Source organism: Lotus japonicus, chromosome 5 (genome assembly GCF_012489685.1).
Source record: "Lotus japonicus ecotype B-129 chromosome 5, LjGifu_v1.2".
Classification (NCBI taxonomy): domain Eukaryota; kingdom Viridiplantae; phylum Streptophyta; class Magnoliopsida; order Fabales; family Fabaceae; genus Lotus; species Lotus japonicus.
Window position 1 is genome coordinate 6,202,634 of NC_080045.1, and position 26,852 is coordinate 6,229,485.

At 44.4% G+C, this 26,852-nt stretch overlaps 1 protein-coding gene and 1 pseudogene across 1 annotated transcript; one reads left to right on the forward strand and one right to left on the reverse strand.

The window, feature by feature from the left end:
* Window positions 1-1,531: 1,531 nt before the first annotated feature.
* LOC130717837 (squalene monooxygenase SE1-like) lies at window positions 1,532-5,538 on the forward strand. Its single transcript, XM_057568213.1, has 8 exons — window positions 1,532-1,937; window positions 2,909-3,020; window positions 3,115-3,289; window positions 3,705-3,873; window positions 4,115-4,333; window positions 4,431-4,706; window positions 4,857-5,135; window positions 5,237-5,538. Exons 1-8 carry the CDS (start codon window positions 1,698-1,700, stop codon window positions 5,345-5,347), a joined length of 1,581 nt encoding a protein of 526 aa, XP_057424196.1. The 5' UTR covers window positions 1,532-1,697; the 3' UTR covers window positions 5,348-5,538.
* A 278-nt stretch (window positions 5,539-5,816) lies between these two features.
* Window positions 5,817-18,494, reverse strand: LOC130718978 (cinnamoyl-CoA reductase CAD2-like; annotated as a pseudogene).
* Window positions 18,495-26,852: the final 8,358 nt, after the last annotated feature.

Consider the following 26,852-nt stretch of genomic DNA (forward strand, 5'->3'; position numbering starts at 1 on the left):
GCCCCCATATTTCTCTTTTCCCCAATATTTTTTGGATTTACATGCAGCCCCTTGATTTGCTACCCTCGGTTTTGCTTTTTTTTTCTTCTTTCAAATCGGGCTACTGTTTATTAATTAATACATCTAACAACTAACATATCCTTTTCTTTTTCAAAGGAGCTAGTAACGTATAGGTGCAAGAAAAAAATGAAATAAAAAATAAGCCATGCTTTCCACGCAGAGCGCGCGAGGATTTAGCTTACTTGGTCAATGATATTTTTTTTCTTAAAAAAAAATTGGTCAATGAGATTGGTCCCAATATTCATGCTGTAATTATTTCAATATTTATGTAAGCTTGGGTTGAGTTATGAAAGATCTGTATACCACATGCACTATAAGTAGTCATGAAATGATGGTAAAAGTAAGGTATAAATCATGATATTTTGACGCACATCACCCATTAACTAGACGTTATAATATTCCTCCAAATTATGAATCCTACATATAATTGCTAAAGGTTAATGTCTCTCATGGACTAGCTGACATAGATGCAAGTAAACCAGACATGTCCTTAGCTCTATATAAGCATTATATTGAGTCAACTTGTATTCACACCAACCTCGTGTACAAGATATTGATGCTTCACCCGTCAAGTTAGATGCTATATATAATGTATGCAACCCTCCAAGTCCTAAGCATTTTACTTAGTGAATTTGTATTTGCGACAACCATGTTTAGATGACAAGTTATCAACCAAATTTGCTTAATACTATAAGTAGAGGAATTTAGTTGAAAAAATTGAAACTCCATTGATCAAAACCACACATTCTTCAAACTATAAGGTCTAAAATGCAATAAAACCTATTTTTTTTAGGTTTAATTACATGTCTTTATAGTTTAAAAAATGTGTGATTTTAGACCTTCTAGTTTGAATGGCTTCAATCAAGTCCCTTTTACTTACAAATCTGAACAAATACTATTCAAATACTAGATGGCTCTACCTTACTAGATTCCTATCCAAAATGTAAAGAAAAAAGCTAACATAGATTACATTTTGATTAACTTGGAAAGTGACATCACATGTATCGTCATAACACGCAACCCACATGAAAAATTGTGATAAAAAGTCAATTTTTTTATATTAATTATCGGATAGTTATTTAATACTATGAGTTTAATGAATATGCACTGTCAGTGTAAAATAGTTTTACACAAACATCCAATCAATGTTTATCACGTAGGAATGAGAGTTACATTTATTTTTAATTTTAATTAAAATAAAAACATACTTGCTTATTTGATGGAATTCAATTGGATGTCAGCATATCCATTAAATTCTTAATGTATTTGGATCATATTTATTGATTATTTAAAGTAGATGATTAGATTAGAACAATTAAAATTAAAGGATCAGAATTGTGCATTTGTAAAACTATAGGGACCGAAAGTGTAATTAGGCTTATTTTGTCTCTATCTTTCAGATACAGCTCCCGTGACCGTCGTAAAACCCGACCCTCGCATCTCGCACGTCCTTATAAAATGTCCTGCATTCGAAGGCGCTCGAGATTCCGTTACTCACACCAACCGAAAACCGTTCAAAACTCTCTGCCAGCGTGGCAGAGAGAGAGAGAAACTAGAGCGAGAGAGCCACCACCTTCTCCTCCGTCGCCGTCGCCGCCTCTTCTTTCCGGCGAGATTCTTCCTATTCGCATTTCACGATGGTGGATCCTTGCATGCTCGGTTGGATCCTCTTCTCCGCTCTGAGCCTCTTCGCGCTGTACAGCGTGGTCTTCGCCGGGAACAGCCGTGGCTCCTCGCAGGGGAAGGCGGCTCCGCGTTCGGAGAACGTGACGACCGCCGCTGGAGAATGCGGATCGGAGAAACTTGACGGAGATGCCGATGTCATCATTGTTGGAGCTGGTGTTGCTGGCTCCGCCCTGGCTCACACTCTCGGCAAGGTAATTTAACCGTCTGTTTCGTTGTTGATGCGTGCGTTCCTCTTGCTTGTGATTCTCAATGATGAATGAATATGGCTTTGTCGACGAGAATACTAGCTATCATTTGAGAAATTTGCTATTGCTTTTCTTCACGCGTTTAAATTTTTTGGAAATTTTGAATCTCTATTGAGAAGAGTTGTTTCATCAATGAAAATATGGCATGTTCTGTTTCTGAATTATATCTACCTGTGTTGAATAAAAATGGCTTCATTACAATAAGTCCATTTATTTGAACTTGACAGTTTTTGAGCTGGATTTAATGTATCTGATATAGAATGACCAAGATGTTTATTACTTTTTATTAAGAAAAATTGAAGAGAATATATTGAAGGACAAGAAATCAATAATTGAAGTGCGTGTTTGGAAATCCTTTAAATCTAAAATTAATTCTGGGGGAGAAACTTCTGTGAGTGACTTATGGGGGTGTCAGAACTGATTCTGAAAAAAAGAAGCTGATCTGAACATGCTAGAAGTGTGAAATCTTATTTGTTTGATATCAAGATGCAGAGCATTAGTTAGGGGCGGTGAACTTGTTTCTGCAATTGGAGATCTCATGGGATTGTGATTTTTGTCATTTCTTTATTGCTTGTTGGATAGCAGACCTCTGTTTAATGAATTGACTATATACACTTGACGATTCTGTGAACATGCTTTACACATCTGGTTTAGGTGTCATACACTTTTCAGTTATACTATATGCTATTAGGACCACATAAGAGAATCAACCTTAAATCTGGGTTATGCCGCATACCTTTCCATGGTGGATCATCTATATTCGCAGTAGTATGTTATTGTGTGTTTTGTGTTGTTGATCAGTTGGATTCAGGACATACATATTCTTCAGGGGGGGGTTATAACTCTTATGAATTGAATTAAGGTAGTATTGTTTTCCAGAACAGATAGGTTGACTGTATAAATTTCATGTATTATAGGATGGACGTCGAGTGCATGTTATCGAAAGAGATCTGAGCGAGCCTGACCGAATTGTTGGGGAGTTGCTACAACCTGGGGGCTATCTCAAATTAATAGAACTGGGACTTGAAGGTAGTGTAGATCTTAACTATGTGCTTATTGTTTATTGTACTTCAAGACTCTTTGCTGATCATAAGACCTGGATCTGTCTTGTGTCTAACTGCAGATTGTGTGGAGCAAATTGATGCTCAACGAGTGTTTGGTTATGCTCTTTTCAATGATGGGAAGCATACTCGTCTCTCTTATCCCTTGGAGAAGTTTCACTCAGATGTTTCTGGCAGAAGCTTTCACAATGGCCGTTTTATTCAGAGGATGCGAGAGAAGGCTGCATCCCTTCCCAAGTATGATTTCTTCCTTTGTGAATAGTTAATATATGCTTGTCTATCTTTCCTTTCATAGATCTTGTTTGCCATATATAAAGATTGACTTGTTACAGTGCTGCAAGGATTACTTTCTGTTGTAAATTCAAAATTTGACCTTGGTTTCTACATTTCAGATAGATTCCATTTGGCTTGATTTGGTTAGATACTTTAATCACGTTACATAAATCAAAATTGTTCATCGAAAGTTGTTATGCTATTAGCTTCTGTCTCCTAGTATTTGATTTTCATCATCCTATGGACAACCAATTGATATAAATTCGAATACAATTAGAAATGATATTTGAGAATTTTGAATGTAATTTTTCGTTCCTCGATTGTGCTAAAGGTATTTTCTCATTTTACATGGTGTATTTCCTTTGTAAATCTTCTGTAGCGTACAATTGGAGCAAGGAACGGTCACTTCCTTACTTGAAGAGAAGGGAACAATAAAAGGTGTGCAGTACAAGAACAAAGATGGTCAGGAATTGACTGCATATGCTCCCCTTACCATTGTTTGTGATGGCTGTTTCTCAAACCTGCGTCGTTCTCTGTGTAACCCTAAGGTGAGAGTTCCTTTCAGTTTGATTCTCCAAAGGAGTTTCAAGGGTCAAATCGGTCAACTTCTTTCTATGCAATTACAGACAATACTAAACATTTTGCATTAGAGTTGTTTTTTGGGTTTACAAAACAAGCCTGTTTAGAGTTTTTTTTTTTTTTACTACTGAAGGTTCTTTGTCATGCTTGTAAGAAAGAGCAATTTGTGGAATTCTGGGTTATTAATATGCCATTATGCTTTATTTGCAGGTTGATATTCCATCTTGTTTTGTTGGCTTAGTTTTAGAGAACTGTGAACTTCCATGTGCAAATCATGGCCATGTCATACTGGGAGATCCTTCGCCAGTTCTCTTCTATCCTATAAGTAGCACAGAGATTCGCTGTCTGGTTGATGTACCAGGTCAGAAGGTTCCTTCTATTTCAAACGGTGAAATGGCAAAGTATTTAAAGACAGTGGTGGCTCCACAGGTACCCATTTCTTATAAATTGTTTTTTAACCCTGGCATGTGGTAATCCTTTGTTCACCTCCATTGTTAAATGATGATGAAGTGCCAAATTATTGCAGATTCCTCCTCAGCTTTATGATTCCTTCATAGCTGCGGTGGACAAAGGAAACATAAGGACAATGCCAAACAGAAGCATGCCAGCAGATCCTCATCCTACACCTGGAGCCCTTCTGATGGGAGATGCATTCAACATGCGGCATCCACTAACAGGGGGCGGAATGACTGTTGCATTGTCTGATATTGTGGTACTGAGAAATCTTCTCAGGCCTTTGCGTGACATGAATGATGCACCCACACTTTGCAAATACCTTGAATCCTTTTATACCTTGCGCAAGGTAATGTTGTCTTCCTTTTTTTTTTCGCCCCTCTTACCTATTTTTTCTATTTCTTTCCCTTTGCGTCTTCACCCAACAACTTAAGTTTTTGGATAGTTGGTTGATGACAAGCTTAAAAACTAATGCTGGTCCTCAACTTTCAATTTGCAGCCTGTCGCATCAACCATAAACACACTGGCAGGAGCTCTTTACAAGGTTTTCTGTGCATCCCCTGATCAAGCAAGGAAGGAAATGCGCCAAGCTTGCTTTGATTATCTGAGCCTTGGAGGCCTATTCTCGCAAGGACCAGTCTCTTTACTTTCAGGATTAAACCCTCGTCCGTTGAGCTTGGTTCTCCATTTCTTTGCTGTTGCTGTATTTGGTGTCGGCCGTTTACTATTACCATTTCCTTCACCTAAGCGGATATGGATTGGAGCCCGGTTACTCACTGTATGTATTTCTTATAATCAAATTGTTTTTAATTCAGTATTTCAAGCCAGAACGAATATCAGTGAGATTAACTCTGCAAAACCAACTTTATCTTTTGTCAGGGTGCTTCTGGAATAATCTTGCCCATAATAAAGGCTGAAGGGATTCGTCAGATGTTTTTTCCTGCCACTGTTCCAGCTTATTACAGAACCCCCCCTGTTGCAGAACAGTGAGTATCATCGAATACATTTTGAAATGTTAATGTGCTCTCAAGATGTGCTAGCTTTATTCTCAATTCTGTGGAATTGGAGATAAGGTTGGTGTTCATAGATCTGCAAACATTTTGGCCTTTTTTTAGTGTGTATTCTTTGTAGTCTCTGTAACAGGCACAATATTATAAGTGAATGTATGATTTCTTTTTTTACTCCTTTTTGCTATATAAGAAATTAAATTCGTTATCTCAAACCAAATTATCATCAGCACCAGCTACTTAAAGTCTTAAACTATGCATAGCATTGTTGCATAAAAAAAATTATGCATTTAAACGAATCTGTTTGATTTAATAGTCATTTTAAAATTAGATATGGGCAAAATGCCAAACGATATATTCTTTTTTAACATAACCACTTACAAACAATATGGGCTTTGATTACTTATATATACTATCGTTCTCTGCAAAGTGCATGTCCAAAACATGACAACTGTATGTCTCATTATTTTTGTCACTGGCCACGTAATAAGTTGTGATTTTGTTTCCATGATAAGGTTTACAAAATGTCCATATGCCAAACAACACATATTACCATGTGCTTGTTGAGAACATGGTTTTTGTGCCTTGGAGAGTAACTCAAAGGTCAAAATTGCTAATTATACAAAAATTAAACTTCTCTGGAACTTGAAATGTAGGATACGTATCATGTAAAATCTTGGTAAGTTCAGAGAAGTGTGCCACTCATACAGCTAGACAATATCTTCCACTAGCTGAAGCAGACTCATATGCTTGAATATGGGCTTCTGCAACATCTTTCACATTGATCCATCCAAAAAGTAAAATTTGGAAATCTTTGCAAACCTGCACCGAGCAAGTGAAAGAGTTCTTCTATTAAGTAAATTGGAATCTATTTGGCAGACAGAAATCATGTTCTCAAGAATCTCAACAAGCACTTGAATGGTTAAAGTCTTGCATGTACCACAGACCAATCCAAGGATGTAGTTGTGTCCATCTTATCTTTTATAGCACAATAATTTTTTTTTTTATGATGATTTCAATCAATGGTTTTATTTAGATTGTTTGAGGTTTCTATACTATAATGTTTATCATTGTGACTACTATGTACTTTGAATTCCCTCTCTTTGTCTCTTTGATTCTTGTGCTACAAGTTAAGAAACAAAACCTTGCAATATCATTCAATTTGGCTGTTAAGAACAGTACTAAACAAAGCACAAGGTGTTATGGTTAAGAACTTAAGATGCCAATACCTTAAACATCACGTTTAACTAAAGATTCATAGTTATGATGTTCATCTCCTTATACTTTTTCCTTTTCATTTTCTCATACATCATATAATCCCGATGCAGATAAAGCAGATGATAAATGCTTGTAGAGCAGAAAACTTTATCAGTAAATAAAAATTACCATTTATAAGGTTAAAATTGAAGCGACACCTGAATTAAGTTCTGGTTGCAAGAGAGGCCCTATGCACATTGCTGGGTTCATAACAATCAAGTCAATATCGTTTTCATTTAGAATTTCCTGGCAGCAATTCTCGGCTGAAGTCTTCGAAAATGCATACCACCTCTGAAAAAAGACTTGTAACATATTTGGATCAGCTTCTCTTTCATCAGCACCAGCTCTACTCAAATAAACTTCTTCCCAAAATTGATTCTGACTTCAGAAGCACCTCCATAAGGGTTTCCAAACATGCACTTATATACAATGAAAACAAAAAATAAGCACACAATGTCAACACAGTTAAAGGGCATGTTAACACACTACTCATGACAAATTATTACATTTGTGTACAATGCAGCAAATATATTAGCATTATTTTTCAAAAGCAATTGTCTAGTGAATAGTAGGCTAAAAGTACTACTGCTACTCAAATAACGTTAATTAGCAAGAAGATTGATTCAGTTTGACATGCTTAATGGACCAGGTCTGCATTAGAATTACAGGCACTGAATATCAAAGTTGTATACAAGGAACTTACTTTGCATATAATGTAACTGATCGGGATGATCACGGAGTGCTGGGGCAGCCAAGAGGGAAGAAGGGCTGGTGTGCTGACGAGCTGGGTGATCCCGGGAGGGGCTCCTGCAGGGGACTCCAATGCCAAAGTGAGTAAGGGAATCGAGTAAGTGAGTGGTGAGGTGAAGAGAATAACGTACCTTAGAATGGATGTGTCGCCTCCCTTATATACACGTTGGGGTATTAGGGTTGGAGCCATGCAACGTCATGCATGGTCCGTACCGGTGGACTAGGAGCCGTTGGATCCTTATGCTCCTCCTGTTGTTAACAGTGATCCAACGGCCTAGAATCCCTAGGGACCCACCTTCCAACAACCCTAGTTCCGTAGGGTGGTGGGCCTAGGTCAACCTCTAGGTGGTGGGGCCCAGGTTCTTGGATCAGGGGAGGATGTCGTCTTGCTTGTGATACAGGGCCCGGACATCCCACCCCGGTCGTCCCCTCGGGGCCTTCACCGGGTAACCCTGATCGGGTACTAACCATACTGGGGGTAGAGGTCGGTGTGTCTCCGTCCGTCCCAGAACAGTAGTCCCTCAGCTCTGGTCGACTACTTTAGTGGGCCTGGAGCTTTGGGTGAGGCCCTCCTAGGTGAGGCTCGCTTGAGCGTCCTCCCGTCATTTTGGTCGGTTCCTGTCAGCCCCTACCAGAACAATAGTCCCCCAGCTCTGCCCCACTGTATGAGTGGGGCATGAGCTTTAGAGTTGTGTCCGGACGGGTGGAGGAGGAAAGGTGGGTGCTCCGGACGACCCGGCATACAGTGGCGGGAGAGGGGTAACCGGTCGGCTCCCTTCGTGGTCTTGGGACGACTGGGCTGTCCCGAACTCCAAACGTTATGCAACAGTAACGTGAAGCGACGTTTATACGGCGTAATTAATGCGTCTGACAAAGTGTGGCACGCGTTACGTCGTTTCGTTCTCCTTGCTGACGTGGCGGAAGCGGATTGGACGAGATTTTTCCCGCCTCCCCTAGCGTCATCATTACAGTCGTAGGGTTTGGTGAAGCGTCGCTTCCCATTCCTGAGTTTCCTTATAAAAGAGAAGGATGGGCTTCATTTGTGCTTTTTCGCACCTCAAGCTCTCCTATTTTCTTCCTTAAAGTTCTGAATTTCTGCGTCGTTAGACGTTGTTTTCGAGGTGGTCGTTCCTGATTTCCTGGTGGTCGTCCCCGTCATTTCCTTTGTAAGTTCTTCTCAACTTCTTCTGCCTTTTATTTTATTTTTCTTCCCTTTCTTCCTAGTTCCGTTCTCTAGGGATTTCTAGGGTGCGTCTTCCGGGTGGGAGTGGTCTCCTCCCCCCGCGCGACGGAAGGACGGTCCATGGACCGTCCCTTCGGCGCAGGGTTTGTTCTCCCTGCCGGGGACAAAGGCGGATCCTGGCGGGTTTCCCCTTTAAGTCGTGATCAATGAATTGTAATATTGAGACGACGTTTTCCCTTGCGCAGGTTTCGATATGGCTGGTGCCCAAAAGAGAAAAGGTAAAGCAGTCGGGGAGAGTTCCAAACCGAAGCTGAGTAAGGACGCTCCAAAACGGAAGAAAATCGATTGGAAGAAGTTTCCCCATCTGGAGGGTGACTTGGCACCCTTGGACGACTGGTGCAAGGAGATCTTGAAGATCGAGTCCTGTTATGCTAACAAGGACGAGGGACACTTCCGGAAGCAGTATTATCTGTCACAGAAGCAAATCGATCCTGAGCATGACGTTCTTGCTCCTGGAAAGACGGAGAGGCTCCTGCAAACTCCCCCATTCGGCATCTATATGCATATTTATACGATGAAGAAGGTGAAGGTGCGCATGCCGCTTACCGATTTTCAGGTCGCTGTGCTCAGACACATGATGGTGGCCCCCTCCCAACTTCACCCAGGGGGTTGGGGTTTCGTGCGGGGCTATGAGACTACTTGCGCTCTCTTTAGGCAGGTGCCCTCCCTGCCTCTATTCTTCCATCTTTTCGCGGTCGTCTATACCCAAGGGCACGGTGGACACGGCCTGGTGACCTTGAGAACGGTATTCCCGATATTTAAGGCCTTTGCCGATTCGTATAAGGATTTCAAGGACTAGTTCTACCGGGTGGTGCCAACCTCGCCTCCTCCCTACTGGTGGTTTGAGCGGGGTCCGAGCGGCGGAATGCGACCGCGCTTCCCGTTGGCCTGGAATGCAGCTCATTATAGAGAGAAGGTGACGTCGTTTAGTTTCTCGGACGAGGGCGCCCTATCGGAGACCGATATGGAATTCAAACGGTTGTTGATGGGTGTTGTTCGTTATGTCATGGAGGGGGACAAGAAAGTCCCGGTTCGTCCCCTTCGTTGTTATGACTTGTGTTCCTTCAGCGTTCGGAAGAATGCTAAGCTATTGCGTAAGTTATCTATATATTATGCCCTCCGTCGTTTCTTTCTTTCTTTTGTTTGCTAATGTCGTTCTTCTTTGGGCAGGTGCTATGGCAGACATTGATCGGACCCTGTTGGAGGCGTTGCAGGTGGAAGACGGTCATACCACGGATCAGGAGGCAGATCAAGAGACTAAGGTTCCCGAGGGTGAGCGCCGATCGGGGGGGAGGAAGGTGTTGGAGATCAGCCGGTCCCCGATCCTAAGAGTGCGGAAGGGGTTGAGGTAGGAGGAACTTCTGGGTCTGCGGAGAAGGCTTTGGTGGAGGGTGGCCAGGGAGGTGGTTCTCCTTCGAGGGGTGTATCCCCAGGGGGTCGGGGCTCTGTTCCCGTCCACGAGGAGGGTCGGTCGTCTGATGAGGAGGAGGATGCCCGGAATCCGGCCCCAAAGAAGCGGAGGGTGGAGAGCAATCAAGACCACCTTGAAGGCGAGGGGCGGAGTCCTAAGGCGGAGCGGGTGGAGCCCGTTACTGTGGTGACCCCCACGGGGATTTTGATGTGGGGTCCTAGGGCAGCCAACTGCCGGGAACATCTAGATCAGATCGACGACCTCTTGCTAACGGAGAGCGACCAGAAGTACCTGGGTGATCAGGAGCCCTACGCACTCCTCAATTATGCTCTTCGGGCCTCGCTCAAGACTGCCTCTGTTGTTCGGTATCTGCAGTTGTCGGCTCTGCCGGAATTGGAGGAGCTTAGACAGAAGGCTGAGAAAGATGGGCAGTTGATATCTTCCATGAGTGAGGAGCTGGAAGCGGGGTGCTCTACGATCGAGGAATTGAGCAAGGCGTTGGACAACGCGAAGGCCGAGAATGAGCAGCTGAAGAAGAACGTTTTGGACGGCGATGCGGCTCGTCAAGACTTGGGGGAACGGTTGAAGCTTGCTGAGGAGTGCGCCGAGACCGGTGCGGCTCGATTGAAGGAGGTGGAGAAAGAGTTGGCGGAAGAGAAGGCCGCTCGGCTTCTTGAGCTCGATCAGAGTGCTGCTCTGAAGGAAGAGAAAAAAGAGCTCGAGGCCAAGGTCGCTTCTCTGGAGGCTGACAAGAAGAAGTTGGCAGCCACCGTGTCGAAGATTAACAAGGCTTCCTTCAACAATGCGGTGAGCCAGCTTTCGGTTGTCAACCCGGATTTGGACACTGGGCCCATTGGCTATCGAAAGGTTGTCTCCGGGGGGCAGATCGGGACGGTGGATTCCAAGGGGAATTTCATCTTGACCTTCCCGGCTGAGCAGGCCCCCTGAGGGGATTGTTGTGTTATTTTATTTTTTGCTTAAGTGTTTTGAGTCCTTCTGGACAAGTGTAATCGTTAACCGTTTGTAATGAAAACTTTTGGTGGTAATAGTAATAATTAGGCTGTTCGGTTTGTTTGATTTTCGACTTATGTTATTCAGCTTGTCCGGTTGGGTCTTGTAACTATTGTGTCCGGTGGGACTTTTAATTTTCGTGCCCGGAGGGTCTTCTGGTTAACGTGCCTCGAGGGCTTTTAAATTTCGTGCCCGGTGGGTCTTGTAATTTTCGTGCCCGGTGGGTCTTATAATTTTCGTGCCCGGTGGGTCTTATCGTGCCCAGAGGGTCTTTAAATTTCGTGCCCGGTGGGTCTTATCGTGCCCAGAGGGTCTTTTAATTTTCGTAGGTCGGCGTCTGTGCGAAAATAGATAAACAAAACACTCATTCTTGTTTCTTTATAAAAAATGTAAGTGTTTCTTTCGTCTACAAGAGGAGGACTGGAAACAGTTCCTTGATTCTAATTTAAAATGAAGCTTGACTTAAGGACATTAAAAAAGAAAACTGGGCTTGGGGTGCTTGGTCGGGCAGAGCTAACTGTAGTAGCGGTTCAAGTTGGCGGCGTTCCAAGTGCGGGGAATCTCTTCCCCAGAGAGCTTTTCCAACTTGTAGGCGCCGGTGCCGGTTGCTTCAGTCACTCTGTATGGGCCTTCCCAGTTGGCGGCCAACTTGCCTCTTTCGGTCCCGCGGGCTCCGATGCTGGCGTTGCGGAGGACTAAGTCCCCGGGCAGGAACGCGCGGTGGACGACCTTCCTGTTGTAGCGGATGGCTGCGTGCTGCTTCGCGATTAATTCCCTGCAGTTAGCGATTGCCCTCCTTTCCGCGAGCAGGTCCAGGTCTTCGTGAATGAGCTGATCGTTCTCCCCCGGGTCGTAGCCAAGGGTGCGAGCGCTTGGTTCTCCAATCTCCGCTGGGATGACTGACTCGGTTCCGAAAGTTAGGCGAAACGGGCTTTTCCCAGTCGTTGAGTGCGGGGTAGTGCGGTATGCCCATATGACATGATCGAGCTGCTCCGCCCAATTGCCCTTAGCGTCGTCCAGCCTTTTCCTAAGTCCTCTGAGGATGACTCGGTTTGCAGCTTCCGCTTGCCCGTTCGTTTGGGGGTGTTCCACTGAGGTGAAGTGGTGCTTGATATGCAGTCCGTCTACTAGCTCCCTGAACCCTTTGGAGGTAAATTGTGTACCATTGTCGGTAATCAGGACTCCAGGTACCCCGAACCTGCTGATGACGTTCTTGTAAAAGAAACGTTGTATGCGGGCTGAAGTGATCGTGGCGAGGGGCTCTGCCTCAATCCATTTGGTGAAGTAATCCACCGCGACCATCAGGTGTTTCAGCTGTCCCGGGGTGGTCTCAAAGGGTCCCAAGAGGTCCATTCCCCATTGGTGGAAAGGCCAAGGGGAGACCGGAGTCGAGAGTTGCTCGGGTGGAGCTAAGCGGTGGTCAGCATGCTTCTGGCACGGGTCACACTGTTTGACGTGATCGGCAGCGTCTTTCTCCAGGGTAGGCCAGTAATAGCCGGCCCGGAGGACCTTTCTTGCCAGAGAACGCTGCCCTCGTGGATCTCTGCGAGGACATAGTCCGCTCGTTCCTTTGATAAGCACTTGAGAAGTGGAGTGGAGAATCCTCTCTTAAAGAGGTCATCGTTTATGATGGTGTACCAGGAAGCGCACCTAGTCAGTTTCTTTGCTTCCGACTTATCGGGCGGCAGCCAGCCCGTTGTGAGGTGCTTGACAATAGGGGTCCTCCAATCCTCGTCCGTGCTAATGCTCATGGTGTTGACTCCAGCGGGACGGTTGGGGTCCACGACATAAGGCAGGGCCAGTGTGCCTTGAATGACTGTCCTGTTCAGACCGGGCTTTCCGGTGCTTGCCAGCTTTGCTAAGGTATCCGCGCGGTCGTTTTGAGCCCTTGGGACGTGGTGGAATTCTACCTTACGGAAAGTTGTGGCCAGCCGTTTCAGGTGGGAGAGGTATTGCTCGAGAATTGGGTCTTTGGCTTGGGCTTCGCCGTTAGCCTGGGAGACTACCAGGAGGGAGTCGCAGCAGACGAGTATGTCCTGCGCCCCCAGGTCTCGCGTCGTTACCAGACCCGCTATGCAAGCTTCATATTCAGCTTGGTTGTTAGTGGTTGGGAAATTAAAACGCAGTGACTGTTCTACGACCATCCCTGTATTGCTTTGGAGGACGATCCCAGCGCCCCCCCTCTTTGTTGCTCGAGCCGTCAACATGGATGACCCAGGAGATTTCCGTCGGGGGGTCTTCATCGCCCGTGAGTTCCACCAGGAAATCTGCTAGGACCTGCGCCCTGATCGCGCGTCTGGGTTCGTACTGGATGTCATGCTCGGACAACTCGATCGACCAACTCACCATTCGTCCGGCTAAATCTGGCTTATGTAGGACTTGCTTGACTGGTTGGTCTGTGCGAACTATGATGCTATGGGATTGGAAGTATCTTCTGAGTCGCCTGACAGTGGTTAGGAGGGCGAGTGCCACCTTCTCGAGCATCTGATATCGGAGTTCTGCACCCTTAAGCGAACGACTGACGAAGTACACGGGTAGTTGGATTCCCACCTCCTCTCTCACCAGCATGGAGCTCACAGCCTTGTCCCGAACGGCTAAGTATAAGTACAGGGGCTCCCCCGGTTTTGGACTTGACAGGATCGGTGGAGAGGTGAGAATCTCTTTCAGCCGAGAGAAGGCTTGCTCGGCCTCTTCCGACCAAGCAAAGTTCGCTCCCTTCTTTAGTAGGGCATAAAGAGGTAGGGCTCGTAGGGCGGCCTTGGGGAGAAATCTTCCGATTGCAGCCATCCGTCCTGCCAGTTGTTGGACTTCTTTGACCGTCCGGGGGCTTTTCATGTCTACGATGACCTGGCACTTCTCGGGGTTTAGTTCAATCCCGCGACTTGTGAGCATATATCCTAGGAACTTCCCGCTTTTGACCCCAAAGGTACATTTTTCGGGGTTGAGGCGCATATTGTGCTTCTTTAGTTGTTCAAAGACCACGGCGAGATCGGCCGCGTGGTCTCTTCCCCTTGGTGTTTTCACGATAATGTCATCGATGTAGACTTCGACTGACTTCCCTATAAGTGCCCCGAAAATCTTGGTCATCATCCTTTGGTAGGTGGCCACTGCATTTTTCAGGCCGAACGGAAGCATAGTGTAGCAATATGTCCCCCGATCGGTTATGAAAGCAGTCTTTTCTTCATCTTCTCTATACATCGGAATTTGGTTGTACCCGGAATACGCGTCCATGACGGACAAATACTCGTACCCCGAGGAGTTGTCCACCAGGGCATCGATGCTGGGGAGTGGAAAAGGGTCCTTCGGGCAGGCCTTGTTCAGGTCTCTGTAGTCAACGCACATCCTCCACTTCCCATTAGATTTCTTGACCAGGACCACGTTCGACAACCAAGTGGTATACTTGACTTCGCGAATGATCCCGGCTCGTAGAAGTTCGGTTGTCTGTTCCTTGATCGCTTCCTGCTTCTCTGCACTCATCTGTCTCTTCTTCTGAGCCACTGGCTTGAATTTCCGGTCTACTGATAGCTTGTGGTTGCAGAACGTTGGGTCGATGCCCGACATATCCGCGGATGACCAGGCAAATAAGTGCCCGTTACTCTTCAGAAGGTCTTCCAGTCGGTTCGACAGGTCCTGCGGGAGGTCTCGTGCCAGCTTCGTGATTTGCTCGGGGCAATGGCCGATCTGAACAGACCGAGCCTCCCCATCAGGCTTAAGATGTTGGTCCTCCCTGGACTGGTCCACTCTCAGGTCGATGTCGGTCAAGCATGCTCCTGCTCGGAGGTGGAAGCTTTCGATTCTTTTCCCGTGGTCGGGCTCCTTCCTTTTGCGATCCTCTCGTGCCATCCTGCAGCTGGAGTTATAACACCCCCTGGCCATGGTTAGGTTTCCGCGTACGGAAACTGCCCTTCCGGCCCATGGGTACTTCAACATCAGGTGGTGGGTGGAGACAATGGCCCGGTAAACATTGAGGCTTGGTCTACCGATGATGGCGTTGTACGCTGTTGGGCATTTCACCCCCAAGAACCGGGCCTTTACAGTCCTGCAAACATCATGGTCTCCTAGGGAGAGGTATGTATCCAAATATCCTAAGGGCAGAACTATGTCCCCAGTGAACTCGATCAAGTCGTGGTCATAGGAGATCAGGTCTTTCACAGATAAGCCTAGGGTTTTGTAAGCATCATAAAACATAATGTCAGCGGAACTACCTGTGTCGATGAGAACCCGTCGTACCTTACCGTTTGCGATGAGGGCTTCCACGACAATCGGATCGTCCTCCTCGCCGGTGTCCGTGCCGTAGTCGTCTTCCGTGAAGGTGATGGGTTCCTTCTGCTGCGGTGGGCGGAGGGAGCTAGGGCGAGGCCGTCCAGCGGCTGACATGATGACTCGAGTACTCCTCTTCCGACTGTTGTTTGATGGTCCGCCGGCGGCCCATCCTCCAGCAATCGAACCGACACTGACTAGGTTAGTCCCGTGGCGCCTTCGTACTTCATCTTGGTCCCGCTGATCTGGAGATCGGCGTCGATCTGGACTTCTACGACGATCGAGGCTCCTGCGTCGGTCGGGACTTCTGCGACGATGAGGGCTCCTCGCCCGAGGGGGTGTTCGGGCTCGGTTCCTGGGCGGAGTCCGAGCCCGGGCCCTGGGCGGGGTGGGGGACCTTCTAGGAGGTGGCGAACGCGGACGAGGGAAGTCGCCTGAGGAGAGAGCGACGTACTTTGACAATCTCCCGATTCTGACTAGTTCTTCTACTTTGTCCTTCAGGTTCAGGCACTCGTCCATGTTATGGCCGGGGCTGTCATGGAATTCGCAGAACCTTTTTGAATCCAGCTTATCCCCCCGCGTGAGTAGTGGGGGGGGGGGGCTTGTCCCTGAGGTCGGTGGAGGCTTTCTCCCGCAAGATGCGGGAGAGGGAAGAGTTCAGGGGGGTGTAGCTATCGAACTTTTTCCGTTTTTGCTTTTTGTCATCCTGGCTCTTCCGTTGGGGCTCGCAATCGCGCTTAGTTTCGCCGGGGTCCCGGGCTTCCTCAGAGGGCCTATGGACTGGGTTTTGATTGGTTGACCTCAATGTCGCCGCTTCCTCCATGTTAATATATTTCTCTGATCGGGTTTGAAATTCCTCTAGTGTCCTGGCTTTCTCCCCATCCAGGGAAGTCAAGAAAGGACCTGGCCTGAGCGCTTGTCGTACCAAGATTAGGCGGACTTGAGGGAGGAGGTCCGGAATGTCTCCCGCTTCTTTGTTGAAGCGGTTAAGGAAGGCCTTCAGGGATTCCTTCTCGCCCTGCTTGATCAGGGCTAGGGTCTCTTCTGATTTCGGAATGTTTCTCACTGAGGAGTACTGGGCTAAAAAATTTGACCCCTTCCCACTTGTGAATGGAGTTGTTAGGGAGGTTCTGGAACTAGTTCATTGGGCCCTTCCTCAAGCTCATCGGAAAGCAGCGGCAGTAGATCGGGTCGCTAGCTCCGGCATACTGCATGGTTCCCACGAAGAAATTGATATGCTCAGTCGGGTCGGAGTCACCCTCGTAGAGTTTCATTTTAGGTCTTGACCACCCTGGGGGGAAAGGGGTCGCCATGATGTCTGGAGAGAGAGGGCCGTTGATCGTCTGCGGTAGGGTAACCAAGGCGTCGTGCGGGTGGACCGGGTCCCTGAGTGGTTCCCTGGTGGAAACGGGGCTCCTCTGTCCGGAGTAACTCCTGCGAGGGGAGTGGTGCCTGCGGTGATGGGAGGGTTGATTTACGGCTCTTTCCGTAGTCTGTTCTCGGCCATGGTCGTCTTGGTAGTTTGAAGGTGGGAGTGGTCTCCTTCCCGTCTCCCCCTTTTGAGAGAACGTCGGATCCAGTCTGGATCGTTCTTCCAGTTCCTCCAGTTGGCGGAGGCGCGCTCGGAGGGCGCGGATTTCGTCCCGAGTGTTGCGGGCCTGGACATTGCGCTCCAGCCCTACCTCCGGAGGATGCTCCTTCTCCATCGCCTTAACTCGGGCCTCAAGCCTGCACAGGGCTTCGTGCGCAGCGTGGGGGGTGAGGATCCCTGGCTCCGGGGATCTTCCCCGAGGCGGAGTTGGAGGGGTAGTCCTCTGGGGTCGGGGGGAGGGTTGACAGTTCGCAGATTCATCAAGTGTTTCCACATGGCCCTCGGGAGTTGGGTTGAAACGGCGAGAAGTCTATCGTGTCTCTACCATTGCGTCTCGTAGCTGTTCTTGTCTCTGACGGCACGCGGTGGAGGAAATGTTTACTCGATCCCCACAGACGGCGCCAAATGATCAGGATGATCACGAAGTGCTGGGGTAGCCAAGAGGGAAGAAAGGCTGGTGTGCTGACGAGCTGGGTGATCCCGGGAGGGGCTCCTGCAGGGGACTCCAATGCCAAAGTGAGTAAGGGAATCGAGTAAGTGAGTGGTGAGGTGAAGAGAATAACGTACCTTAGAATGGATGTGTCGCCTACCTTATATACACGTTGGGGTATTAGGGTTGGAGCCATGCAACGTCATGCATGGTCCGTACCGGTGGACTAGGAGCCGTTGGATCCTTATGCTCCTCCTGTTGTTAACAGTGATCCAACGGCCTAGAATCCCTAGGGACCCACCTTCCAACAACCCTAGTTCCGTAGGGTGGTGGGCCTAGGTCAACCTCTAGGTGGTGGGGCCCAGGTTCTTGGATCAGGGGAGGATGTCGTCTTGCTTGTGATACAGGGCCCGGACATCCCACCCCGGTCGTCCCCTCGGGGCCTTCACCGGGTAACCCTGATCGGGTACTAACCATACTGGGGGTAGAGGTCGGTGTGTCTCCGTCCGTCCCAGAACAGTAACTCCTATCAGTCAAAGAGATTCAAGCACAAGAGCATGAATTCCAAAGCATAGAGCGAAATGAAACATCTAAAGGGACTAGTAATATACTTAGGGCACATTTATACCTCTTGCTCCCTTAAGAAATCTGAAAACCATGTCTAACCACTGCTTCAGGGGTTCAAGGCCTTCCACTATAGAAATCGGCACCAATAGAAGACGTTAAAACAACTCGTTTCACAGGAAGTGATTTTGCACATGATTTAACAACATCCAGTGTTCCCTTCACCGCTGGATCAATTAATTGAGCCTGGCAATAGAAAAACAGCATTCAAAATTTTATAAACAGGAAATTGTTCTGTTTTGAAAGTGGTAATTTTCTTTTCATGAAACTTGGTAGCCAGATTGTATTCAATTAATATCCTGTTTCCAGCAATCTTTTTTTTTTAACTTGTTTCCAGCAATCTACTACATCGAAACTACATTATATGAAGAAAATGTTAGTGTTTTTTTTCATCTGTTAAGTTTAAATTAAAGATTAAATAATTGGTTTTCTAATTATTTTATTACGGTTAAAAAAAACTAATCCAGTATGTGGTCCATTCAGCACACTAACTAATTGAGAAAATCATGATACCCACTAAGTTAGTTGAGAGAATTCAGGTAATTACTCCCATATATTTCAACCATGTGTGAGTTTTGTGATGGACAAAAAACTTTATGAAGAAAAACTTCTGCTCTCTGTGACAACAGTTCACTAATAGTTTGCTCCTCTCCTCAGAAAATAACACCACGTTTGAGTGAGTGAGAGTTTGGAAATCAAAGCAGACAAGAGCTGTCAATATGGGTTCCAACCCGCGGGCCAGCTCGACGGGTTGGTTAAATGAGCCGGGTTGGGTTGGTTAAATTCCAGCTCGAAAAGAACTTGGGTTAGTGCAACCCGGCTCGTTTAACCCGCGGGTTATACGGGCCAACCCGTCGGGTTAGAGTTATTTTTAATTAAAAAATTATTTTATTTCTCTTTAATTCCAGGTTAGTTTTATGGATTAATTTTAGGTTAGTTATTTCTCTTTGTAAGACCCAAGTTTTTAAGCTTAGAATAAGTGGAAGAGATTTCCATTTACGAGTAGGTTTGATGTATCGTGAAGGAAAAACCTGAACAAGAGTTTATCGGATGAAATAAATTTATGAAGGAGAAAGTTCAGGAAAAGTCTAAGGATTGCATCAAAGTCGATAAAAGGTTTAGCACGATCGATATACGCATAAACCTAGGGCAGAAACCCTGGTAAATAGCTAGTTTCCACTTAAAGTCACGATGGAAACTAATTCCAAAAATCTTCAGAGAAATGTTAGAACTTCTCTTAATTCATATATAACAAGCGTTTCGAGGCGAAACTCTAGGATCTACGAACGTCCGATTCCAATCATCGGAAGTTTGCCGAAACTAAAACCCTGATAGTTCAAAAACCCTAGAACCAACCGACGATGAAGACTTTTTCTATTCGGAGCTTCAAATGACGATTCCACACGCGTACACCCATTTCTCTTGATGATTTCAATCTTTCTTCAGAAGGAAGTTTTCTATTCCGACATCCACTGCAAAAAGTAACTTATCGGGTAAAATAGTTTTACACCGACTTTGCGTTAGTCACCTAAAATACAAGGAAACCTCTGTTGAGTTTTGGAATTCTGTCGCCAAAACCTATCTTAGAATTCACGGAGAATGAAGCCGGAAAAATCGGAATCACTCTTATATTTTTATCTTAACTCTATGAGTTAAATCCTCCGATATCTAAACTAATCTGTACCGGTTTACAAAATATCTTCTCAAAATATCTTTGATAAATATCAATTCATCCTTATCCTATCTTTGATAAATATCTATTCATTCTTATCCTATCTTTGATAAATATCTATTCATCCTTATCCTATCTTTGATAAATATCTATTCATTCTTATCCAATCTCTGATAAATATCTATTCAACCTTATCCGATCTTTGATAAATAGCTTCCATTTCATTCCCTATATATATGTGTAACTTGAAGAATGAAAAGGAAACAAAATTCTCACCCAAAAACCCACCCAAACCCGCGGCCAAGAGGAAGGAGGAGGAGAAGAGTTTTTCGCTGATTCTTGCCTGATCGTTCCATAGTTCGTTGCTACACGTAGGTCTCAAGGTACTGATGCTAATCCTTACTTTTGATCGTCAATTCCGTAGCTTTTCACTATGTCTTTCTGTACTCTTAGTTTTGAGGTTTTTGCAAAACTATCCAAATAACTTCATCTTTCTATCTAAACTTATTCCCTGCGTGCCCCTGAGCATGTTTAGCGGATTACATTTTGCTGATTCTCGTCGAATTGCTGCCAAGTTTCAATTCTGCTCATAATACCCATTTTTGGCTAAAGTTCCAACCTTTGGACTGAAAACTATCGACTTAGCTTAGCGTTAGTAAGATTAGTCGTCATAATCATCGTTAGTATCAACCCCATCCAATTTGCTTTTCGAAATTTCAGTTTTGAAATTCTGAGCTAAAAATATTGACCAAAATACCCCTGCGACAGTTTTCGATCCGATAATTTTTCCGAGTTTAGATTCACCTTAGTTACGACTAATGATAACCTAGGAACCAAGTTTGATCGAAGAAAAATCGACACACACAATTACCATGTGTGGCCGTGAGCACCCTAGGAGGAGGAAGAAAATTCTTTTTTCAAAAAAACTTGTCCTTTCGCGCTAGATTATCGTACCTCGGAGTATATGCTACTTCGTGTAACCTTAATAAGTATTGATTGCTGGGTTTCTGATAGATTCTGAGGGAATTCTGTGGTTTTTACTCTAAAGGTTCTTTTGAGGAATTTCCTGAAGAACAAGGAGCTGATTGTGAAGGAGCGTTTGAAGAGAACCCTGGAGAATCTACAGGTGAGGGCTTCTCACTGAACTATTAGCTAATGTTTTAGGTGTCGACGAATTCGACTTGATTTATGTGTTATGCACTTAATTGCTAAATGTCTGAAATGATTTCTAAGGCTTCGGCCAAGCTTGTTGATTTCATGATGCCTTGATATTGTGTGCTAAATGATTCACATGTTATGTGCTAAATGGTTAATTTAGGATGTGTGATATCTGCTCTATATGCTAAGTGCTACATGGTTAATCTAGGATGTGTTAATATATGTGCTATGATTGTTGGATTGTGCTAACTTAACTATGCTATTGCACCTATATCTGTTATGCTTCAGAGTGAGGATAACGGGCATGTCATGCCGATTTTATTTTGAGATTTTGGGGAAGTTTGATGGGACGGACCGAGGTTCATACCCTATTATTGTTTTAGTGGATCGAGACCTTCTCAAAGGAAAATTGAGTTTGAAAATGATATTGGAAAAACCCCATTTGAATTCACGTAAGAACTTGGGTTGTTCTGTCTAAGGCAAGAAGGGCTTTTAATGAGGCATTGTGCCCGGCCAGCTTACCTGGGAACTTCTCGGGCCATTACTTGGGTGATGATGGACCTTTTGTTTTGAGACCTTCTCCAGGGAATCATTGGAATTATAGGATCTTGGAAACTAATAGGATTAGAGACGAAACTTAAACAATTTCATAATGAACCTCCATAATGTATTAAACAACCTCAAAACCCTTAATATAATGATAAAAAACTCAGACGAAAGTTTAGGGCTTGAACATTAAGTTTTGAAAATGAGAAGTGTCGTCGAATCCAAGTTATGGGAAAACTGTAAGTTCTGAGTATGTTGATACTCCTTCGCTCTTTGAGCAGTTTGTTTAGCCATCCAAGGGATGAGCCGAGAAGCTTCACTGAGGCGTGAGACCTTGTGAAAGCGTGAATCTTCACTGAGGCGTGAGACCTCGTGAAAAGCATGGATCTTCACTGAGGCGTGAGACCTCGTGAACAGCATGAAACTTCATTGAAGCGTGAGACTTCGTGCAAGTGTGTAAATTCACTGAGGCGTGAGACCTTGTGAAAGCATAAAACTTCACTGAAGCGTGAGACTTCGTGATTGTATAAGACTCCACTGAAGCGTGAGACTTTGTGAGAGCATTGATGACTCGAAGAGTTATCGTGAGTGTTTGCACTCATTTTACGATTAATTGTATTTTGTCGCAGAATCGACATTTGCCTTAGGGTATTCTTTTTAGAGACAAATAAGTTAGCTAGAACACGTGGCGACGTGTCGAGTGAGGTCGGAGACGTTGTTTGGCTACCCACTTTGCATTCATGCACACATTTTGAGGTTAATACACGGCGTGATACCGGACCTCGGTGGATTCCAAAATGGTCATAAGACCCGGATTTCCATATAAGAACATTGCGGTGATTCTTAGTAGCAGACGGAAATGGCAGACCTTCGGGTTCACTGCTGATCTGACTACACTTTGTGTGGTGTAAGAGACACGCGAGCGGAAATGGTCCCACCGTTGCTGGTGCTAGGATTGACTCGTTGATGCCCATCCGTTCCGGAATGCATTTGTTAACCAGCATTGCATTTCATGCAACATGCATACTGACTTAGTTGCCGAGTGTGATTGATACTTGTTAATCCTAATTGATGCATGTTAATTGTCATTATTATCATTTATATTCATTGTGAAATATACAACCCTAGGATGTTATCTCTAACTTATAAGCCTAAGTAGCTATCTCTATCTGTATCTATTGGATTTATTACTTACAGAATTCTTTGGAGTTGACCCTCGCGTCTTCTGTGTGTGCTTTGGCGGACTACGCCCTTTGTCAGATGTCCATGGCGGACTGATTCACGATGGTTTACCCTTCGGGGGGAACTAGGTTTGAGATGCTGGAACAGAAGCGCATCGCGATAGCGAGAGGAGGACGGATGGTGTACATAGACTTGGTCGTTCTGGATTCAGATTCGGACGACGATCACGCTAGCACGTAGTTCTGAGTGCTGGTGTGAGCTCCTCGAGATAGGATTAGTGTAGGAGTAGAGTCTTAGCTCTGACCGTCATTGTTTTCTTTGGGAACAGGGTAGTTTCCCGCCGATAGCTTTTTGTGTGGTTTCTCTACGGAAATCACAGAGAGTTGGTTGGACTAGGGGGTTTCTTTTAGGCCGTTTGGGCTAACTCATTCTCATTTTGAGGTTTGTGTTGCGGACACTTAACCTTTACTTTTGGTCTGTACATTTTGCCTACGGGCGTTACCTTCTGTTACCTCCCGTCACTGGAGGTTTACTCGTGACGTGGTTTGCTACTTACAGCGGGGGCTGTATTTATACTATATATTAGTTCCGTTATCTCTTGTTGGGAGTTTATTCCTTCAGTCTTTGGTTCTATTATCAAAAAAATATATATATATCACGTTTTTCCGCTTAAACTTTCTTTTTGGTTACTAAAGTGACGCCACCGAAATCGGGGTGTTACAAATTTTAGATAGAAAAATTAAAATTTTCATTTCTTTTAATTTAAGTCAATTTTTTATGTTTTATTTATTATTATTATATTATTTATCTCATTTTAAATGTGACAGTAAAATAATTGTGTTCTTAAATCCTGTAAACAAAATTCTTTTTCTATATTTGAAATGTGAGATAAAAATAATTGCGTTGATAAACCTCTTTTTATGAGTTGATACCAATTTCTATAAGTATTTTTTTGAAATTATTTTTTTATAACATTTTAAACATTTTCTAATCCAATTTCTCAATTTTTTGTATTTATTTCACTCAACCCGCGAGCCAGCCCACCAACCTGCGAGTTCGTTGCGGGTCGGGTTGGGTTCATATTTTCCTGACTCGTTAAGACACCGGGTTGACATAACCCAACCCGTTTTGAACCCAACCCATACGGGTTGACCCATATGGGTCGGGCTGGCCCGTATTGACAGCTCTAAGACAAGGGTTCCTTATCATCAATTTCTCGCAATAGCTGGAGGTAATGATATAAATAAGTATGTTGTTTTGTAAATTGACATGTTTAGATCAATTTAGTCTTACATTTAGTATCAGAACGCATGTATTATCTCTGCCTTGCGTGGTAATTTGTGATTTCCATGAATAAACCCTTCCTAAGGATGTTTTAATTCAATTAATATGATTATGCCCTAGTTGTTAAAACGTTGAATTCAAGTAATAGTTATTAAACCATCTAAATCTAAGTCCTCTTAATGTCCTGTCATGAATCAAGTCCAATGATAAATCATTTAAATATAAATCTCTCTTAATGGTTTGACTTGTAGTTTTCCTTATCTCCCCGTAACTCCAAATATTGGATATCAATTTAGTCTACCCTCTTTATTGGTGCTTCTATAAACCATAGATCTTCTCAACACATGTCCAAACCATCTTCTCTCTGAGAAACATCATATGAAGAGGACATACTCCTAAAGCAGCAACATTGGTTGAGTATATTAGCTTTCCTCAGTAATGGGCCCAAATGATAAGACTAACCTTGACATATGACTATTTATTCCTTCATGAACATCTATAGAGACCCATCTTCATTTCCAGAAGGATTTTCTTTACAATATACTAAGTCGCAGATGAAAGATTTTTTATCACTCTACGTTTGAATCTCTCAAGACTCAATTGTAGTATAATAAAGGATTTTATCGTATCCACAAGGAGGTGTAATACTTATGTCGTTCAATAGTTAACAGACTCATATGATGGTTTCACAAAGTGATTGATTTTTGTTTGAACATGACAAAAAATGAAAAACAAATAAACTAATGGAGAAACAACAGGTATGAGGTATGAGGAATTGTTGGGATTAGATTTCATTGAATGACCTCTGTGCGTTCTAGTGATTCAAATACAAACCAAACCTAAGAATATGATTCATCTACACCATTTCAACCCTACTGCATCGATGTCTCGCATGAGTGGATAACATTAACTATCTAATCCTAAACATTGATGTCTCACATGATTAAGAAAGATAGTTATCATGAAGTTTGGGTGTTTAAGTGACTAACAAACCTAACTCTATGTCTAGCAATTAGGATTATTAGGTGATTAACTCTAATTCGAACTCAAACGTTGTAGCTTCCGCTCACAAGTCGAATCAAACAAAATACCATAGGTGACCAATCTAAGATATAACATGAATATCAAGAGAAAACCACTAAACCAACAACTAGAAACATGCTTTATATTGAAGAGAATCACATAGAGAGCATAAGTATCATACAACTACATCAAATCCCAACAAAAGAGATATTAGCTAGAGAAGAAGAACGAGAAGAACCGAAACCGTCGCGATGTCTCGCCGCCGAATCTGATACCGAAGTCTCTTCTCTAGCCTCCTAAGCCTCTCTCCTTGTCTCTCAAGTGTTTCTCTCAGTTTCTAAGTGATAACGAATGCATGATTCCAATTTTGGTCAGACAACTCTTAACTTTCTGCATCAAAAAGTTGGGATTAGAATTGAAATTATTATAAAACCTATCCTTAACCTAAATTGTAACACCCCGATTTCGGTGGCGTCACTTTAGTAACCAAAAGTAAACTTAATGCGGAAAAACGTGAATATTTTTTTTTCGATAATAACTAAGACAAGGCTGAAATAAATAAAAACCCAACAATAACAATAATCAGAACTAATATACAATATATAAACAGCCCCCGCTGTAGTAGTAACCTCGTCACGAGTAATCCTCCAGTAACGGAAAGAAAAGTGTAACGCCCGAAGGCAAATGGTACAATCCAAAAGAAAGGTCAAGTGTCCGCAACACCATCCCTCAAAACTGAGAATAAGCTGGCCCATCGGCCTGAAGCAAGACCTCCTAAGTCCAACCAACTCTCTGTGATTCCCGTAAAGAAATCACACAAAAAGCTATAGGTGGGAAACTACCCTGTCCCAAAAGAAACGAATGATGTTCAGAGCTAAGACTCTACTCCTACACTAATCCCATCTCGAGGAGCTCACACCAGCACTAAAACCTACATGCTAGCATGATCGTCGTCCGAATTCGAAATCCAGAGCGACCTGGTCTATGTACACCGTCCGTCCTCCTCTCGCTACCGCGATGCGCTCCTGTTCCAGCATCTCAACTCTAGTTTCCCCCGAAGGGTGAACCATCATGATCTAGTCCGCCATGGACATCTGACAAAGGGCGTTTGTCCGCCAAAGCACACACAGAAGACGCGAGGGTCAACTCCAAGGAATTATATAAATAATACCACCAATAGATATAAATAAGAGAATAGCCACTTAGGCTTATAACTAGAGATAACATCCTAGGGTTGCATATTCCATAATGAACTTAACAGCAATAATAACAATTAACATGTTCCAAATAGGATTAACAAATAACAATCACACTCGACAACTAGATTAGTATGCATGAATGCAGGATGATTAGTCAAACAACGTCTCCGAATCTCACTCGACAGGTCGCCACGTGTTCTAGGTAAATTAAAGTCTCTAAAAGCTTACCCTAAGGTAAAGTCGATTCTGCGACAAAAGACACTTCTTCACAACAACACATAACCCACGAAGATCTCCAAATCATCCGACTCATCTCAATCCGATGGTCACAACTGCTCAACGAGCACAGAGTATCATACTCTCGGAAACTAACGGTTTCCCGGACTTATCCCCAGGATAGCCCAACAATTAGGCATGTCAAGTCGATCCAACCCCTTGGGTTGAACATACGAACTCGCACACGCAACTCCCACGATTAGGCATGTCGAGTCGATCCAACCCATCGGGATGAACATACGGACTCGCACACGCAAAAAATGACAACGCCAAGTCGGTTCACTCAAAAGAGTCGAACATACGAACATTGCGCGTGTCCAATGACTATCGCCGAATCGATCCAATCCATCGGATTGAACATACGGATCCGCGCGAGTCGAAAGGTTATCGCTGAATCGATCCAATCCCTCGGATTGAACATACGGATTCACGCGAGGTAAAATGGCAATCGCTGAATCGATCCAATCCATCGGATTGAACATACGGACTCACGCGTGCCTGCGTGACTACCGCCGAATCGATCCAATCCATCGGATTGAATATACGGACTCGCGCGTGTCAACAATTATTG